General features: G+C 33.4%; 2 protein-coding genes across 3 annotated transcripts; one reads left to right on the plus strand and one right to left on the minus strand.

Annotated features, from left to right (window-relative positions):
- Positions 1-3,324: 3,324 nt before the first annotated feature.
- LOC143912241 (uncharacterized) lies at positions 3,325-7,512 on the minus strand. 2 transcript variants are annotated; one of them, XM_077431516.1, is made up of 13 exons: positions 7,223-7,512; positions 6,823-6,968; positions 6,568-6,752; positions 6,414-6,487; positions 6,148-6,253; positions 5,895-6,061; positions 5,493-5,677; positions 5,082-5,423; positions 4,603-4,916; positions 4,372-4,533; positions 4,086-4,251; positions 3,919-4,020; positions 3,325-3,848 (listed from the first exon to the last, which is right to left on the minus strand). In XM_077431516.1, the coding sequence occupies exons 2-13, from the start codon at positions 6,935-6,937 to the stop codon at positions 3,505-3,507; spliced, it is 2,262 nt and encodes a 753-aa protein (XP_077287642.1). In that variant the 5' UTR covers positions 6,938-6,968; positions 7,223-7,512; the 3' UTR covers positions 3,325-3,504. The 2 variants fall into 2 exon arrangements, with proteins under 2 accessions (XP_077287642.1, XP_077287641.1); XM_077431515.1 differs by having other exon boundaries at positions 7,424-7,509.
- Positions 7,513-9,474: 1,962 nt separating this feature from the next.
- Positions 9,475-18,065, plus strand: LOC143912242 (REST corepressor 1-like). Its single transcript, XM_077431517.1, has 11 exons — positions 9,475-9,495; positions 9,568-9,649; positions 11,958-12,110; positions 12,216-12,430; positions 12,527-12,697; positions 13,787-13,896; positions 14,238-14,523; positions 17,161-17,311; positions 17,400-17,579; positions 17,708-17,829; positions 17,913-18,065. Exons 1-11 carry the CDS (start codon positions 9,475-9,477, stop codon positions 18,003-18,005), a joined length of 1,584 nt encoding a protein of 527 aa, XP_077287643.1. The 3' UTR covers positions 18,006-18,065.
- The last annotated feature ends 564 nt before the right edge of the window (positions 18,066-18,629 follow it).

An 18,629-nucleotide genomic window follows, 5' to 3' on the forward strand; every position in this document is an offset into this window, starting at 1 on the left:
ATTTGCTATATATAATAATACGTAGTTATGTTGATTGAAAAAATTGTATAAAACTCGAGTGCTGTGAGACTTTTAGCGTTTTGGGATCAGTTGATTTTCAAATTACACGTGTCTAGGACTTATATTTACGGTTTACACACGTGTGCATAATGAAATGCATTGTTTCGGCGAGCGCAAAAAACCCAGTGTATATGCAAGTTTTTTTCAACAAAAAGTGCACATTTTGCAAATATTGAATCTTCTTAATCTATAATTTTCACTTATGTATGTATGTACGCTTCACGGAAATTTAGGATATTTTCAAATTCACCAGTTATATTATAAATAAGTTTTTTTATTGAATGTCTTCTTTTTTTTTTAATAAAAAATAAATTAACACTGCATTTATGAGAAATCAATTCATGTGAAAATTATATTTGACTGTCATTTGAAAAGTAAAGAAATTAAATATATTTTTATTCAACGATTTTTAAGTTTTTTTACATCAAACCCAATAATCATTAGACGAGTACGATTTAAAATCTAAATATTTTGCATTTACGTTGATTTTCTAGCATACTTGCATTGAAGCATCATTGATTTACTTTATATTTTGATGTGTACGAATAAATTTTGATATTAATTTGTACCCTTGTGTTGAATGTTGTGCTTTATATATAATTCTACAGTTGTTTTTCAACGCTACTTTCATGTAAAATACGTATTATATCGATATTTTTATAGCCTTCAATTCGTACTAAAATACAAGATGCAATCAATTAAAATATACATACATATATATTTCGTTGTTCCGAATTTATAAAATGTAAACAGTTGCACAGTGACCGCACCGGTGAATGTATATATTTATTTGTAAAAAAAAAAAATGCAATCCAAACTATGCATATATAAATAATGAAATTAAATAAATAAATAACAAAAAAACTGCAGATACAATATAAACTCTGGGTATTTGGTAAATGGATAAGTTTTCTACTTACCTGTTATTTTAGCCAATTAGAACTATTAATTTAAGCTATTAGTAAATTCATCGAAAATGTTTAATATAACAGAGAGTGAATATTATTTTCATTTGTACATACTATTTTTGCTTGCTACATGTGTAGGTATGATATTTGTGTATCCGTATTAAACTTAGTTAAGTTATAATGTAACAGAAGCTCGAAATGTCTTAAGTAAATTGAAACTTTGAAATAACTATTAATGACGCAAAACTGATAATACTATTTCAAAGAGGCATTTATATTGAAATGGTTCTTTTTTTGCAGGATTGGAATTATTTTCATTATTAACGTATATATGCATTATATATATATGTACACATATATTTATCCATTATCGGAATAAATTATGAACACACAGTATTCATTTGAAATCGGATTTGAATATCATAAATCTCTGTATGATAAGTTGTAATATAATATATTTAAGTGATTCTTCTACAAGTGATCGGTTTAAATTATTTTTTTTACTATACAAATTTGTAGTTAAGTATTTCCTTTATGTGTTGGAATGGTTTCGTACGAAATTGTATATTATCAATGAAATAAAATAATAGGTACAAATAAATACACACAACAGATTATGTTCTTTTACTAAATTCCTTCTAAGATTACGTTACGACTGTATACTATATACTACATATAATATTTAATTACTTATTATTTAATCTTATTTTGTTAAATTAAAAAAAAAAAACTAATGAATCCCACACACTGTCAAAGGTGGAAGCTTTGTAATTTTCGTATAAATAATTTATGACTGTTATAGATCTTCGTAGTTTCGTTTTACTCCTAAATGCTGATCTTTTTTTTTTTCGCCAGTTTTGCTCTAAGCGCTTTCGTTTTTATCGAGTTTGTTTTGAATACATGTTGAATGTTATTTTTAGAATAAAATTTTACTCCATTCAATTGGTCACATCTTTATTTTGTAATTTTTTAAGTAAATCCTTTAAAATCAGAACTCAGTAAGTATGTCCATGGTGGAGAATTCTTAAAGAAATGGAAGTTCCGGCACACCTCGTGAATCTGGTAAAAAGCCTATATCGGGGCAACTCTGCTTCAGTAAGATTAAGCAAGCTGTTCTCTAAATTTTTAAGTCTACAAGGATTTATTTTGTCTCCCATGCTTACTAAAATTTATGGAGAGTATAAGTACATAATAAGAAGGGCACTCTATGACTTGGAGGGAGGTCTAAAAGCATTTTCAATCTCATAGCCAACTCCAAAGAGGAAAGGAATCTACTCCATCGTCTGTAACATGAAAGCAAAATGTTGGGACTCAAGAAGAAGAGCGGAAATCAAGATTATAATATGATAGGATCGACATAGTCAACTCGTAAAGACGGATGCTCAATCTGAAGTTACACATAAGTTCATCTCAGATCAGCATCGGACGGTGTGAAACTGAAATAAAAAGACGGATCGGCATTGTGAAAAACTCAATATTGAAACTGAGCAAAATTTGGAAAGACCAGGGCATCACCGTGTTTGTGAAAATGCCTCTGTTCTGAGCTACGGTCTTCCACATTTCTATACGTAGTGGAGACATGGACGGTATGAGCGCAAGACGCTTTTGATATGTGTGTATGCTTTGAATCCCCTGAACAGCGTGAAGGACCAATGTTTCCATCCTGCAAGAGCTGAGGGTTGGTGATTCTCCGGTTTCTTCCATTGTCTCAGGCATATCCTTCAGTTATTTAGGTACATCGCGAGACGAGACCAGGACAGCCTGAAAAGCGTTGAGGGAAACAGGAAGAGGAAGATCCCCAACAAGATGGAGTGACCAGGTCAGGGCTGCCACTGGGAAAACTTAGTCCAGTCAATATGAGCTGTATAGGCTGTCAAGAGGGCTGGAGAACCATGACGGGCCGCAAGACCAGGACAGCCTGGAAAGTGTTGATGGAAGCAGAGGAAGAGAAAGATCCTCAACAAGAATGACCAGGTTAGGGCTGCCCCTGGGAAAACTTAAGTCGAGTCACTGTGAGCTGTAGGTTGTCAAGAGGGCTGGAGGACCATGACGGGTGTTAAAGGAACCAGAGGAAGAGGAAGGTCTCCAACAAGATGGAGTGACCAGGTCAGGGCTGTAGTCGAGTCACTGTGAGCTAAAGGCTGGAGAATGGAAGTCGGAAGACGGGAAAGTCACGACCCTTCGGCACGAGAAAAGTGACGATGAAGAAGAACCACAATGAAAATCAATGACTCGGTTTTCAACGATCATAATCGACACTTGAACTTTTATCGAAGACGAATTTTTGCACATTTGTATACATTGAATTGAAAAAAATCTTAAATATAATAATAGCAATAAAAAGATAAAACTTCTTAATAAAAAGATTTAATAATCAATATTTTACATAAATATTCATTATAAAAGTTAAACATACTGCATCACATTTTTCTTTTTTTGACGACTTCTGAAAAAGCTACTGCATATTATAGATAAATATCAAATGTAATAAAACTATTTATATGAACAACGATAAATTAACCCTATACAATAAAAACTAGGCTTCGTGTCTTATTGCCGACACCGACAGGAAAGTGAACGCGTTCTGCAGATGAATCACAGGAATAACCGTAAACACCATATTCTTGAAGTATTCACACTTGACACGCTTCAAAGCTTTGATAATCAGTTGGACATTGGGCGATCTCGTAACCTTGTACGATATCCTCAAACATATGGCGATGTCGCTATCTTGCACAGAACTATCCCGGAGTAGTTTCCTAATTGAGTATTGAATGACTTCGACGACCTCATCTTCAGTTATAACCGTCGCTATCAATTTGTGTTTCAAAACTGAATCTTCAGTCAAGTGGACCAACTGCGACGTCGACGGCGAAGAACCTTTAAACACACATCTCATTACAAAAATGTCTCATTCCTTCTATAATACCAACATATAAGTAAATATTACTCGTAGCAACAGAGCACAACACAGCCGATACATTATTTTCATAATTCCATCGTCTCGTTAGAGCCACCCTGTATTCGCCGACGCTGCAACCGGTCTCCTCATCTACGATAAAACACTTTTAATAATTCCAAAACAAATCTTATATTCAATAAGCGGACGAAACATACATTCGAATCTAGAATTGTGTCGATGTGCCCAAACGTGCCATTCAATTGGAGCATCACGAGGCAATCTCGGAACGACCACATAGTCTACAATAGCATTGTTTGTATGCTCTTCCCATTGACGACGAGCTTCCATTATTAAACTTGAGTGAGACACATAACATATTGCCTGTAAGAAAAAAAAGCATCGTTTAACATTTTGACTGCTGACCTACGACATATCGTTGTTTGCAATTTAGTCCAAGACTGTCAAAAGCATCGTTGATGACATTACAAGTAATGAACTCACCTGAACAACGTCTCTAATTTGCACTTTGGAATCGACGGCACTCAAAATCCTTTGGACGTGCCTCAAAGCTAAGCGACACTGAGACGATTCATCACCTTCCAGAAGCTTCATGTTACCGGGAATAAGCGGTATTTGCCCTGCGATGTGTATTATTTCTCCAATCTGCAATCAATCCTCAAATAAAATATGGAATATCGACATATAAATCGTCAGAGAAAAATTATAACATACTCTGACTGCTTGGCTGTAAGGACCAATGTTGGCCGGAGCCCAATGAGATATTCCTTGAACGTGCATTGTGTGTTTTTCCAACAGATAGGCATCGCTCAGATCTTCTATGCTCGGAATTTTAAAAGCTAAAGCCTCCATGATTACGCCGATGCCTTTTGGTAAAGGACACTCGACGCAGACCCGAGCTGGCGGGTTTGGAAAGTTAATGATGCTGATGTAACTTTTATTAAGACTAGCATACTCTCCCATATCCTTAATGTACAGTGTAATGGCACATACGTCGTTTAAAGTCAGCTCATACGACGATAGAAGTTCTAAAAAATTATGACATATTTCATTTCCGTCGTATTTTTTGCTTTAAATATATATAAAAGTGCACATTATTTTGAAATTTTAAGAAAATAATATTAAAATAAATAAATCAAACGAAGAAAAGATGTGATTTCATAAAAAATATATCCATTTCAAAGTTTACCTACTACATAATTTATTCAATGCGTTTTCCATTGCAACATCAGGATCGCCATCGCCGACGATTCCTCCCATCCAATGCCAACCAGATTTATTAGCACATATAGAACTATTATCTTCAATATACGTTTTTTCAACTTCATATTCATCAGTATTGTTTAAACTTAAATTATCCATCTTCATATCAAAACTAATTTTCAATTCCGGTTCATCAGATCGATTGTTCTCATTCAACTTTTCAACATTTCCGTTTTCTTCGTTGGTTCTATCTTTACTAAATAGTGATTCCTTCATATTCCCCGACTGATTATTGTCATTGAGTGAATAAATTGATTTCCGTTGTTTTGAATCTGTAAAAATTGCATCCAAAGTAATCTAATGCACATAAAATAAATTTAAACTCAAATAATTTATCTTACCAGCATCACAAATATCTACAGGTTCGTTTAAGTCAACGATAAAATCGAGAGGTCCTCTCACATGAGGGGTCGGTTTTGATCCATCAAACTGATTTAGTTTTGGTTCTAAATGCAATTTCAATAGATTTACGTAGCCAACGGGGGCGATTATATCTTTTGATAAAATTATAACTTGAGTTTCATCCCTGAAAGCAAATTAAAACAATATTTTATTATATTATATTTTACAAAGATACTTTTATGTAATAAAGTTTTGGATTTCTATACATGTTGTTCAATTAATTGAAGAATCTGCGCAAAACAATGTTAAATTCACAAAATTTTAAATCTTAATTGGTTATTTATTAATGAGTGGACTTTAAATAATTGCATTTGTAAATCACCTTTTCCAAAAATACGTACACTACTATTTTACTTTTGAACAAAGGACAATCCAATGTAAACGTTTCATACTCTCCACCTTCTCCACACACGTTGAGACCAAATTTTTCCTTTGCCGTGAGAAAGTGAGATTGTAAAGCCCACAGTGGTTTTCCTAAAATGGTCGGTTCTAAACCTAAGGCAGCTACCTGTAAAGCAAAGCAAAGTCCTATTAAAATATATTCTTTATAATAATAAGCACATTAAAATTTTGTAATTTGAAATAATCCAATACCTTTATTACTATCGAATTCACTTGACAATTTATCATCTCCTGTAATAACTCAACTTGATCCCGTTGCCACAAGTAAGCCAAAGACACGAGCCCCAAACGGCCACACCTAGCAACAAACATCTTTAATGAAACCAACTATTTAAGGTAGCGATACCATTCTGTTATTTCAAAATGATTTTGTTTGCATAATGAAAAACTGTCAAGGATTGGGTCCTAGAGAATGGTACCGTTGACTCAATTGTATTAAGATATTAAATATTGCTTACACATTTTCAACTCTAACTCGTTGATAATCTGATAAAATAGCTCCAACGGCAACACCTTCAATTTCAATATTTTCCTAAAAATTTAATTTATAAATAATCATCTATCATAAGCAGCAGAGTTAAAATATAAATAATCTTTACAAAAAGAACTCACTTTGACCATTTTTAATAACTCGTACAGATCCTCGACTTCGTCGTTTTCAGTTTTGTTGTATATTTTACCTTTTTCTAAAGCATCGCCTTTTGTAGTTCTACGATACAATGGAAGTTCCATCGCTTCGGCAATCATTTCAATGCCTTGATGTCCCACCGTTTGATACATATAACTATCAAGTTCATCTTAAATATAAACGAAAATACAGTCAAGTGTGCATTAACATCATAATAAAATAAAAATGCTAACACATACCTCTTCCTAAAGGTTGAATATTGGCTAATGCTACAATTTCATGTCCTGCAGCAACACACTGCATCATATTATAACAGCTGTCCTTCCCGCCGCTGATCAATCCTACGACTTTCATCTTCGGAGATATTGTATGAGTAACGACTAATCTGAAATTGTTTAAACGATGATAAGATTGTTTACAAATATATGTATGTACATAATTTCTTATAGATGTTTACATCGTATGATTAATTAGGACACAATTTTAAATTGAAAAATATATTTTTAAATTCGACACATAGATTTAATAGCATACATATTTTTATTATATTGATTCATTCCGTGGAAAAAATAAATGAAATTCTTTTGTTTTTTTTTTTTTTTATTATTGAATATCAAATTGTATTGTTTGATTGCTTACGAGAAAACCTCTGACACGTCAACACCATTGCTGAAATGAAAACAGTCTGCTGGGCAAAGCCAGGCACTTTAAGCTAGTTTTCAATGAATTTGTAAAAAAAATGTATACAGATATGCAAATAGGACGAACGGTGTCACTGGACGACGTGTCACTCGTCGGGAAATAACGATCGGAGTGTAAAAGGAAAAAATTGACGATTACCGAGCGGGCGGAGGGCTGCGGCGTGAGGGGAGGGGAAGCGGGGGCGGAGCGCCACCTGCTGCGACTATTTCCGAACTATGGGAGGAGGGGATGACGACTCGGTGGCAACGAACGCCTCTATCCGATTCTCATAATCCCGATTTCTCATTATTTACTCTCGTCATTCACCTACAATTACTTTTAATACGGTCAATGCATAAATCCACTTCGTTGACTATTAATTATATCTAAATTTACAACTGAAATTTTAAAATTTCGAGTTAAATCATAACGCTCGTGGCATCAGTTGACTAAACGTCAGTCGCCGTCTGAGATCGCACATGTGCGCAGCTCATCCGCTGGCAAAATTTATTTTCATATTCAAGAAATTAAATGTATTTTACGGGGTATTCTTTAGTATTTTAATGCGATGTTCCCTTTTAATCCAAGGGGCAAAAATCGAAATTTTTCAAGTTTGGTTACTTTTAATAAATTTAATAAAATATAGAAACATTTTATTCCAAGTATTCAATAAAAAATCGCATTATCCCAATAACGGTAACCAGTCCGATGCGGGCTTACAAAAATGGACGTTCGGTGAAACGCAACTAATATATGCTATATGGGTTCGGTGATTATTCCGCACAAAGCGATCTTGCACACGTCACTAAAATCTCAATCACGGATCATCTGGTACCAGAAAATTTCATCCATCGATTGAACTATCATACTATTGAGCACTCTGTCAGATAATCCTTATTCGTGATTTTTGTGGCAAAGATTATAGTTTGCGCGATTACAATATGTGAAATAATCCATTTACCGTTTTACGATTTGGGTTCGTTTCTAGAAATTCTAATTTTCAAAGGCATCCAAGAAAGGGTTGGCAGCCTCGAACAGCATCCAAATACCCCTTAACGCTTTTTTGTGGAATTTTATTGCATTAGTTATTCTTGAGAATCTTTGAAAGCTTGGATGTCTTGATAGTGTTGCTCTCTTGAATGCATTTATTTGATCACCCCGACCGCAGCATTCATGGAACTCCAAATAAATGCAGCTCAAATTTAATCAATACGCCAAATAAAAAACAAGTGCATAAAAACTATTTTAATAAAGCCTTAAAAATTCATACATGTTCAATTTGGTTCAGTGATTTTTGTGCACAAAATGCTCGCCCAAAAGTCACTAAAATCTCTATAACGGAACATTTGGCAGCCGAAAAGTCGATCATACTAACAAGAATTCGAGTGCCAAATTGTTTTTTTGGGCGATCGCAATGTGCGTAATAATCCATTTACCGTTTAATTTTATAAGCGAGTTCCCCGTAGTTTTTTGTTTTGTAATTTCAATTGTAATTTTCTCACTGCAAACGAGAAGCTTTTTAGAAAATTTTCTGAAATTGACACATTAAGACACGTCATTCGTTCCATTATTTTCTATTTGATTTGATTCGATGTCGCAAATCGTGATCTAAGTATAATTGCTCTTCGAACATGTATAATTAGCAACTTTTCGCCAGTATCACTGTCAAGTTTTAACGTTCACGCATCGCGCATTCATCTCGACGCATGCACACGCATATTGTATTCGAATTCCGTCAACTCGTCCGGCGTCCCTTCGATCCATCCGGCTGTTCGATATACGGATTGAGAGGAGAGTCGGCGATCCACGTGCATAGGGCGTCATCTTGTAGATGTGGCAAAGTAAACGAAAGGCAGAGAGATCCTTGAATACGCCATATCCGACGAAAGTGTGGCGGGGGGGTAAAGAGTAGGACTGGGGGCTACAGGCGGCGGCAGCAATCAGTGTCGAGTGCGAGCAATCATATCGAGAGTGAGCCGCGCGGGCGACGGTCGCCAATCGTCAATCGCCAATCGCCAATCGTCTATCGTCGGTGTCTGGTGTGAGCTCTCCTCATCGTCAGCCTGGTGTCTGGTGTTCAGTGTCTGGCGGCTGGTGTCCGGTGTCCGGTGTCCGGTGTCCGGTGTCCGGTGTCCGGTGGCTGGTCGACCAGCTCTCCGACTCGTAGCGACTCTCGCCGAGTGGTGCAGCCGAAGCGAGCGGACGGAGGGATGGTGCTGGCGGAGAGGGGTGCGGGCGCGGGGGCGGGTGCGGGTAGCGGGGGTGGGGGCGGAGGCGCAGGCGGGGGCGCGGGTGGGGCGGAGGCGGTGCGCAACGGCCGGCGCTCGCGAGGGCCGAGCCCCAACGGACACGCCTCGCCCGACTCCAGCTCGGACGACGACAATGGTAACTACACGCTCCACACTCCACACTCCACTCCACACTCCACACTCCACGCTTCACACTTCATACTCCACTCCTTCATCCCCGCTTCCCCACCCCTCCCCTCCCCTCCCCTCCACTCACCACCCGCCATTTCGAATCTTAGCTTCATTCATGCACTCCATTGGCTATTTTCATTCATCAATCGATTTCATCAATGAAAATCTATTCAAATTTTTTAATGCAAATTTAATTCGATTCCACTATTTCAAAAGCTTTCCATTCACGTCGTACGAAAACAAAATGGAATTTATTCAAAAACAAAACAATCGAACTGCGTTTTAAAAAAATCTCATTCCAACTTTTAAAATGGCGATGAAAAAATGTTTTTATTTTTTTTTATTTTTAAACATTCTTCAAAGTAAATACGACTCATTTTCAAATGATTTTTTTATTTTAAGTATTTATTTTTATTTTTATTTTACATCAATATATACCAGGAAGGCCTGACAATGCGCCTTCGTAGACAATTAGTCACAAACATTGCAGCATTTTTTTTTATTAAACAGATGAACAGAACACGAAATTAACAATTAATTAACCCTTTGAGTGCTGACGTCTTAAAATTTCGCCAACATTTCCAACTAGAATTATTTAGAAATCCAATAGAAAGCATGTATAAAAATTGTAGCTAATCCAAAAAAAAAAACCCAGATAACTACCGCCGAAGATTTCGAGCTTTGTAAGGGTGTGTTTAGACACTCTAATATATCTTACAACAATATAAAATAAACAAAAGAAATCTATTAATGAATGTATTTTTTCAAAACTTCTTCATTGTTGTTAAAATGTAATGCTCACAATCTAAAATACTCAACAGTTTGGGATTTCCATCGAGAAATTCTGCTATGATTATAAATTCAGATATTCCGGTGTAAACCAGTCATTATAAACATTTACAAAGATTACACGACCCATGTTCAATGCATTTTTTTTTCAATGCTACTTGGAAGAGCTTATTCGGTAGCATTCTTGTTTACATAGTACATGCTCAAAATACAACGCCTATCAAAATTGGTCAGCATTCAAAGAATTAATTAATCAATCCATTGAAACATCTATAGATTTAAACTTGTACATATTATACGTAAATCAAATTCAGATATTTGGAACTACGAGTAGGATGATATTTGCCAATTTGGGGAACCGTTTCATTGAAAAATCAGATAAATTGACAAATTCTAATAAGAAACGATCAACTTGGAGTCACAAATATCTAAGTTTAGTCAGCAGTATTAAAGATTAGCACGGGATCGAACCCATAACCTCTCAGTGTTAAACATAACCGTAACCACCGAGGCATACTGCTGGCTTATGTATCATATATATACCAGCGATGCCTCAGTAGACGAAAGCTGAATAAAAAACCTTCAAATCGCTCCGACTCCTCAGCTTAAGGTGGTGTACCAAATTTAACAAACTAAATTGAAAAAGAAATATACATTTTTATTTACACAGCTAATATGTAATAAAAAGCTCTGGATTTAGATGTGATTTTGCATCGTCTCCGTTTGGGTTTATTTATACATGTCTACGATCGCGCCATGCTGCCCACAATTCAGAGTTATATTTAGATGCGAAAGCTTTTATATATGTAGTAATAAAAAAATCCAAACTTAAATGCTTATATAAATAAATATATACATATGCATAATATAATTTTGTTGTATCGACCGAATAATGAAAAGCTTTTTGACTATTTGGACTTTCACCATATTTTTTTTTTATTTGCTTTTTTTTTCATTATAGTTTGCAAACCATTATAAATTACTGGTATCGTTTTAATTTTGATATTAAAACAATTAATACTACATATAGCTTATATTTTCTACACGCATACACATTTTAAACCACCGTCATAGTATATTCTGTAGTCATCACCATCCGGACCGAAACAAAAATCTCCTTGGCACAATTATATCCTTATCTTCTCATCAATCCTTTATTTATTTTTATTTCCATTCATCAATTGCACTTTATGAGCTTTTAATAGTACATACACACACATTAATATGATCGATAGTTAAAAAATGTATATAATTGTAAATTCATTTTAGTTTTTCTGTTTTATTTACATATATATATATATGAATTCTTTTGTAAATTAAAAAATAATAATTAGGGATTAGGTTTTAAATCCGAATCAAATGTGTGTGTTTGTTTGTGTGTGCGCGTCATTCATTTGTATGCTTTTCTCTCTTTGTTCCTATTGCAATCATCATCAAAACCAATCAACCACAAATCATCGCCGTTGTAAACACCAAAAATGCAGTAGTACGATTTCCAGCTGAGAAGATACGAGTAGGCCGAGATTTTCAAGCAGTTTGTCCCGAATTAGAACCTCCAGAGGAACGGAAACCGGATCTCATCGCCGATAGAGCATTGCTCGTATGGTCGCCCACTTTGGACATAGCCGATAATAAATGTTAGTAATGATGGTTGTTAGTAATTGATCATAGCAGCTTTTTTTTTTTTATTATTATATCTGTTTAGAATTTATTTCAATGTGAATTATTTTTTTCTCACCTAGTGGATGAATATATTACCGTAGCCAAAGAGAAGTATGGTTACAATGGAGAGCAAGCCCTCGGTATGTTATTTTGGCATAAGCATGATTTGGATCGAGCTATTCTTGACTTAGCAAATTTTACACCTTTTCCTGACGAGTGGACAGTCGAAGATAAAGTGCTATTTGACCAAGCTTTTCAATTTCACGGAAAGTGTTTTCACCGCATTAGGCAAATGGTTAGTTTTTACAAAGAATATTTTCGTAGTGTGTGTTTTTAACTTATGATCCATCTGTTTTGAAGCATTTCAAACGATAACTCTGAATTATTTTAGTTGCCCGATAAATCTATCGCTTCTCTTGTTAAATATTATTATTCATGGAAAAAGACTAGAGCCCGCAGTTCTGCAATGGACCGATCGGCCAACACTGTCAAGCGTGAAGGCTCACCAGATCGAAATTCTGATCGTGCATCGGACGATCGTGACTCTGATGTCGATGAAAAGGTTTGGATACTTAGTTTTGGGCGGTTGAAAATACATAATATATACGTCCTAAAAAATACCGCCTCTAATTTTCCCAATATATCAAGTCAGTTTCCTTTAATAAAATGTGCAATTGATTCATTATTATTATATAACTTTCTGTAAATAAAATTTGTTGAAAATACATCATATTTTCACATACAATTTTAGAAAAGGAAACTTTATTCAGGTACACTAATCCCTAAATTATATGAGCCCTCAACTTATGAGACCTTGCTTATATGAGATAAGTATTGTTGCTTTAAAACTATATTATTATTCTTATTAAAAAATTTAACCGATGAAATTATCTCACATTCAGTATTTTATTGGTTTAAATTGTTAGACTAGACAAAATTATGTATTGTGAAAGCATCATGTTATATAAAGTTTGTTTCAATGTGATTTTTTACTGTTATAAGTCTTGATGTATATTCACATAATGTCAAATTATCTATAGGGAAATTTGCTTTTGAAAAGTTATATTATAAATTCTATTTACCCTATTATAATCATTTAAATATAAATTGATTTTTATTATTATTAAATATTGCATCCTTAGAGCATAATGGCGATATATCCTCAATAAATCAAGACAGCATTTTTAATAAAAAGACCTCAAACTCAATATAAAATTGATATTTTCTTAGTATTTCGCCCGTTGATGTTTCAAAGGGTGTTTCTGGAATGGAATTGATTTGTGATTTGGTAATAAAAGTTAAAACTTTATTCCGACACAATGTGGACTTATTTCCGTAGTGCTCTAAGGACGCGACATATTCCAACTTTTTTTAAAAATCATATTACACATGCTTTCCATACATAGCTATTATGTATGTATTATTATTTTTTGCATCTTTTCTGTTTTACTGGTTTTATATATACATATATAATTAAAATGAGCACATATTCTCGGTAACTAGTACCTCATGTCAAAATGATTTCATAATGTTGGAGTGACTGAACATTTTTTTTTACCTAGTTGTATTTAAATTTAGAAAGTTATTGTATTGCTATCATTTAAATTGTGTGTGATGATAGTGAGATGAGATGAAAAATTTTACTATGTAGGTCGGTGAAGGCAACGGAGAGGGGTGGTGTACCGCATGTGGTATCCTTTGCAACAAAATGATGCCCCACAATGCACATAAACTTTGCAATGCCTGCCACGCACACGCCAGGTGTGTACAGATACAAACTGTCTTATTTCTTTATTTATTTTTCTTTTGAAAAAAAAAATTATAATTTTTTAAACCCTATTTAATAATTATTAGTATCTTACCATTTTGAAATTAGGAAGAATTAGTGTAAACGTAAATTGATTATGCTATAAATGCACCAGTTCCTGATTCTGTTTTGTTCATGCTTGTTATTATACACATGTAAATATAATGTTTGCTAATTTGAATAAGTGATATATTAATATATATATAGTGCAATTAATTACACATTGAAATATGTTTTGTTTAATCAAATGTAATGATTTGGCTTTAATAATAATTGAAATAAAACCCACACACAGGCGTACTGGCAGTTTGCGTCCAGTGTGCGGACCTGTATCGAGACGCGGAGGTCCAAAGCAAGCACGTTTTAAGCACAAGTTGCCGCGTGGTATTTATATCAACCATGACGATCTAATAGCAATGGCTAATGGATCTCAAACGGCAGCACAGTTGCATCTCCCGCCTGGCGATGGAAGTAATGTCAACAACAACGGTGCTATGCTAGGGTATCATCCAACATCGCTAAATCAAGGGGACTTTATGCTCAAGGCGATGGATAGAGAAATTTGTTCGATTAAAAGACAAGTAAGCCCTATATTTGTCGGGGGCTTTAGGGCCGGTACTATGAAATGTATATAAGACTCACCCACGACTTTTTTTATGATTATTATTTTTTTTTTCGTGTGCTTTACGTTTTTTGAGCGTGCACACGCTCCTGTGTGCAGTGTCCGCATGCATTAAATGCTTTTATACCTTCGTAGGTTTTTTTGACTCGATGATTTGATCGTTTCCAACGCTGTTAGTGTCGGCCCGTGATGGAATCGTTGCTTGTATCGTGCCGATGCTGACGCGGCGTTGGAAGCTTGCTTTTCGTCTATCTGACTTGCTTTTGTTACGGTGCATTTTTGCACAATATATAGATTTAATTGCAATTTTAATTTAACATATGATGTTTTCATTTGAAAATATACTCAATTTTGATGTGATAAAAACATTATAAAATTACACCGAGCAACATATATCACGTTTTTTACTTACCGGAGCGGAGACTTATCTAACTTTACTAAGTTTGACCCACTTAATTTTCATATTACAATGCTTTTTGACTTTTGCAGTCTTTAACTTAAAATCTTATATTGCTGTGCCTAAAGTGAGTATTGGAATCAATAATCAGGTGTTTTCTTTGTTGACTGTAATTTTTTATTGCTTTAAAATATGTATAATTGATTATCTAGCAAATTTTAAGTTAGAAATATATTTTTTTCTCGAGCTATAATGAATTTATTGAACCAGTTCTATATTTCACTACGTTTATAAAGGTTGGTTTTCAGTCTCAATATTTTTTTTTATTTTATCTTTCGAACGGTAAATGATTTTAAATTATAATACGAAATGTTCTAGGCGGGGCGAGGCACACTTAATCTTGCTCTTGCATCATGTATAAGATCATAACAATAGCATTTTTTCACCTAATTTAAAATCATTTACCGCTCAAATTAGTACGTTCACATTAAAAAAAAATTGAGATAAAAAACGAATTTTTATAAACGTGATAAAGTGAAAAATTAGCGAAATAAGATCATAATATTAGGGGAAAAAATATTTTTGACTTAAAATTCGCTAGATAATTATAAGTATTTTAAAGCAATAAAATATCACAATCGTTAAAAAAAATCTCTGGTTATTGATTCAAATACTCACTTTTGGCACAGCAATACTGAGTTAAAAACAGCAATAGCCAAAAATCTGTAAAAAAATTCTCATGAACGAGAAGAAAGCAGCAAAAATCATTGTCATATTCGAATTCAGTGGGTCAAATTTAGTACAGATTGATTGGTTTCTGTTCTGGTAATTTTTTGCTGCTTTGTGTTATTATTTATAAATAATATTTTTTGAATTTAAATGTCGTTACATGTACTTTTTTTGTCAATATTTATTCCTTATAATGTAAATAAAAATTTTTTATGCATCGGAGATTAAATTTCTTATCATTAAGAAGGCACTGTTATTTATGAATTTTCTTTATAATGTCTGTTATTCAATGCAAAGCTTTTTTCACTGTATAGTCAAATCTTATTTCATTGTTCTTGAAGGAATCTTTTGCATAAAAAAAAATAATATACATATGTATAAATAAAATAGATCATAAAAACGTAGCAAAAGCCTTTAAAAATAGCAATGGAACGAGATTTCACTGTATATATATGTAAATACATTTAAATACAAATGAAATAAATTTCATTATTAAAATACATTATTCACTAAAGCACATTGATATGAATGTTGAATCGAACTGTTAAAAAAACCATATTTTAATTGGAATTGAAAATAAGCGATTTACATCTTATCAGACCGGCTCTATTGCCCTTCGGATATACATACATATATATTTAAACTTTATAGTTATGTCAAAATTTATTCTAAATTTGTGTGATTTTGGTAGTGGTGTATTAATAATTTGAATAACATTGTCTGTTATTAATTGTTTTATTTTTTGTAGTTCATGTATTTTAATATACATATGTGTGTGTATAAATTAGTCAACTAACTGGTGTGAATTAAATCAATTGGTGATCCAATAGTATTGCTTTCGTTCGAGCTTTTCCATCATGTATGGATGGATTGTTTATGCTCGATGCTAGATGGAATCCCATGTACATTGACTCTTTTATTTCGTTTTGATAAAATGGCGCATTATCGCAATTTCCCGTTGCATGTTTTATATTTCGAAGTATGATTATCGAATTAAAAAATATGTAATTAATTACTTTAAGAATTATACATGTGCTGTTGAATTGCTTATCTCGGCTTATTAGCGATGGTCTCACAAGTCTGAGTTATGCTCTTATAACCCAAAAACACATCTCAGAAATATTAAATCAAAGTTATGTAAAGGTTGTCTTCCAAAGGCGCTGTATTATACATGCATAAATTTTATTTTTTGTAATAAAAATGATGATTAAATGTGAAAACAGAGTTCTCGAGTTGTAGTGTTAAATTTTGCAAAGATATATATTATTTTCATGGAAAAGTGCAATCTATTTAACGATTCAATTCAGTAAATCATTAAAATGGAATAATTCAGTTTGTGTATTCACACTTGATCATTTGTTTTTTGTGATTTATACATATATAAATAGTATTAATATCTCTGTGTACTACTTTTGGGATATCAGTATTGTGAGGATATTGTATTAAAAGTAGGTTGATAACGTTTTATAGGTTCAGAGCAATAAACAACAAATTAGTTCGCTCAAAAGAAAAAATTCCGAAGGAGTGGAAGACTTACGGCCTGGTGAAATATCTTCGAAAATTAATTCAAAATGGACCCCCGAGGAATTATTGCTGGCCGTTCAGGGTGTACGTAAATATGGTAAGATTTTCATTCGGCTTTCAATTTTGAATTTACTACGTTCAGAGTGTCATTGTGTACAATGTTTACCATTTCGGAATGTATTCAGGTAAAGATTTTCAAGCCATAGCAGAAACAATTGGCACCAAGACTGAAACACATTTGAGGACATTTTGGGCTAGTAATAGACGACGATTTAATTTAGACTCTGTACTAAAAGAATGGGAAGCAGAAAAAGGAGGAGGAGGAAGCGGTGCTTCTTCGTCCGCTGCGATCGCCACATCTCCCAGTAAGACAATTCTTTACGTTTATAATTAACAATAGTCTAGTTTTAAATGTGTATCCTTCTATTTAATCAATTCAAGTGCTATCTTATTGTGTGTCTAGTAGTAATTAACTGTTATTGTAATTCAATAGATCATGGTGCAACGACTAACGGTGAAGATTCTAGTGAAGTTGGTGGTAGTAGTTCTAATACTGGAGTGGCAAGTGGTGCTATTGTTAGAAGTAACTCTCCAATTGTTATTAAAGATGACAAGGTATTTTACATTGGGTTTTGTGCTTTATTTTGTGCGTTTTTCAATTTGAAGTGTGTACTATTGTGTATATACTGTTGTTTCAGATGGAAGTTGATAGTGAGGGCTGTGCTCTCGGGTCAATAGCAGAGCAAGGTGGAGCACCCACCACGCCGTCCAAACCTAAATCTGCAAAATGATCTCTGGTTCAAAATTGTTGTGCACTCTAAAAGTGATAATTTTCTTCTTATGATTTTGTATTCCTCACAAAATGTATTTTACATCTAATTGACTATAAGCTGATTTGTTAAATTCGTTTATGACTACTTAAATATAAATAAAAAAATATGTATCAGTTATACACTTTGTACATTGTGGCTATATATATATATATATATGTATATATATATATATATATATATATATATATATATATATATATATATATATATATATATATATATATATATATATATATATATATATATAGCATTTCATTAGAAGATAATTATCAGTTTAATTAAAAAAAACGTTTGTAGTAAATTACTCTGCATAATATATCAGAGGAACTAATAGAAAAGTTGTTATTTTTTTTTTATGTAACAAATAAGTATAGATTTTGGATGTGTATGTTTGCAATAATTATATAAAAAATGATTTTAGAATTTATTGAAACCAAAATGTTGAAAATATTGCGTATCATTCCAATAAGCCTAAGTTTATTTTGTATTATAATTGGAAATAATGTGCAAAGTTAGACAGGCGCACTTTGGCGCCTGTTTTATTTATTTTATATATTTTTTTTTTGTAAAAATAGCGATGAT

The sequence above is a fragment of the Arctopsyche grandis genome, chromosome 5, assembly GCF_051622035.1.
Source record: "Arctopsyche grandis isolate Sample6627 chromosome 5, ASM5162203v2, whole genome shotgun sequence".
Taxonomy (NCBI): Eukaryota; Metazoa; Arthropoda; class Insecta; order Trichoptera; family Hydropsychidae; genus Arctopsyche; species Arctopsyche grandis.

Excerpts from the sequence above, each read along its gene's own strand:
- LOC143912241 (XM_077431516.1), bottom strand. The coding sequence starts at position 6,937 with ATGAAAGTCGTAGGATTGATCAGCGGCGGGAAGGACAGCTGTTATAAT. Across the intron at positions 6,062-6,147 it reads TGAATTCGATAGTAATAAAG|GTAGCTGCCTTAGGTTTAGA; the intron begins GTATTGGATTAT and ends TTTGCTTTACAG. Across the intron at positions 5,678-5,894 it reads TTCAAAAGTAAAATAGTAGT|GGATGAAACTCAAGTTATAA; the intron begins GTACGTATTTTT and ends ATTTGCTTTCAG.
- LOC143912242 (XM_077431517.1), top strand. The coding sequence starts at position 9,475 with ATGGTGCTGGCGGAGAGGGGT. Across the intron at positions 9,650-11,957 it reads CAGCTCGGACGACGACAATG|TAGTACGATTTCCAGCTGAG; the intron begins GTAACTACACGC and ends CCAAAAATGCAG. Across the intron at positions 12,431-12,526 it reads TTCACCGCATTAGGCAAATG|TTGCCCGATAAATCTATCGC; the intron begins GTTAGTTTTTAC and ends GAATTATTTTAG.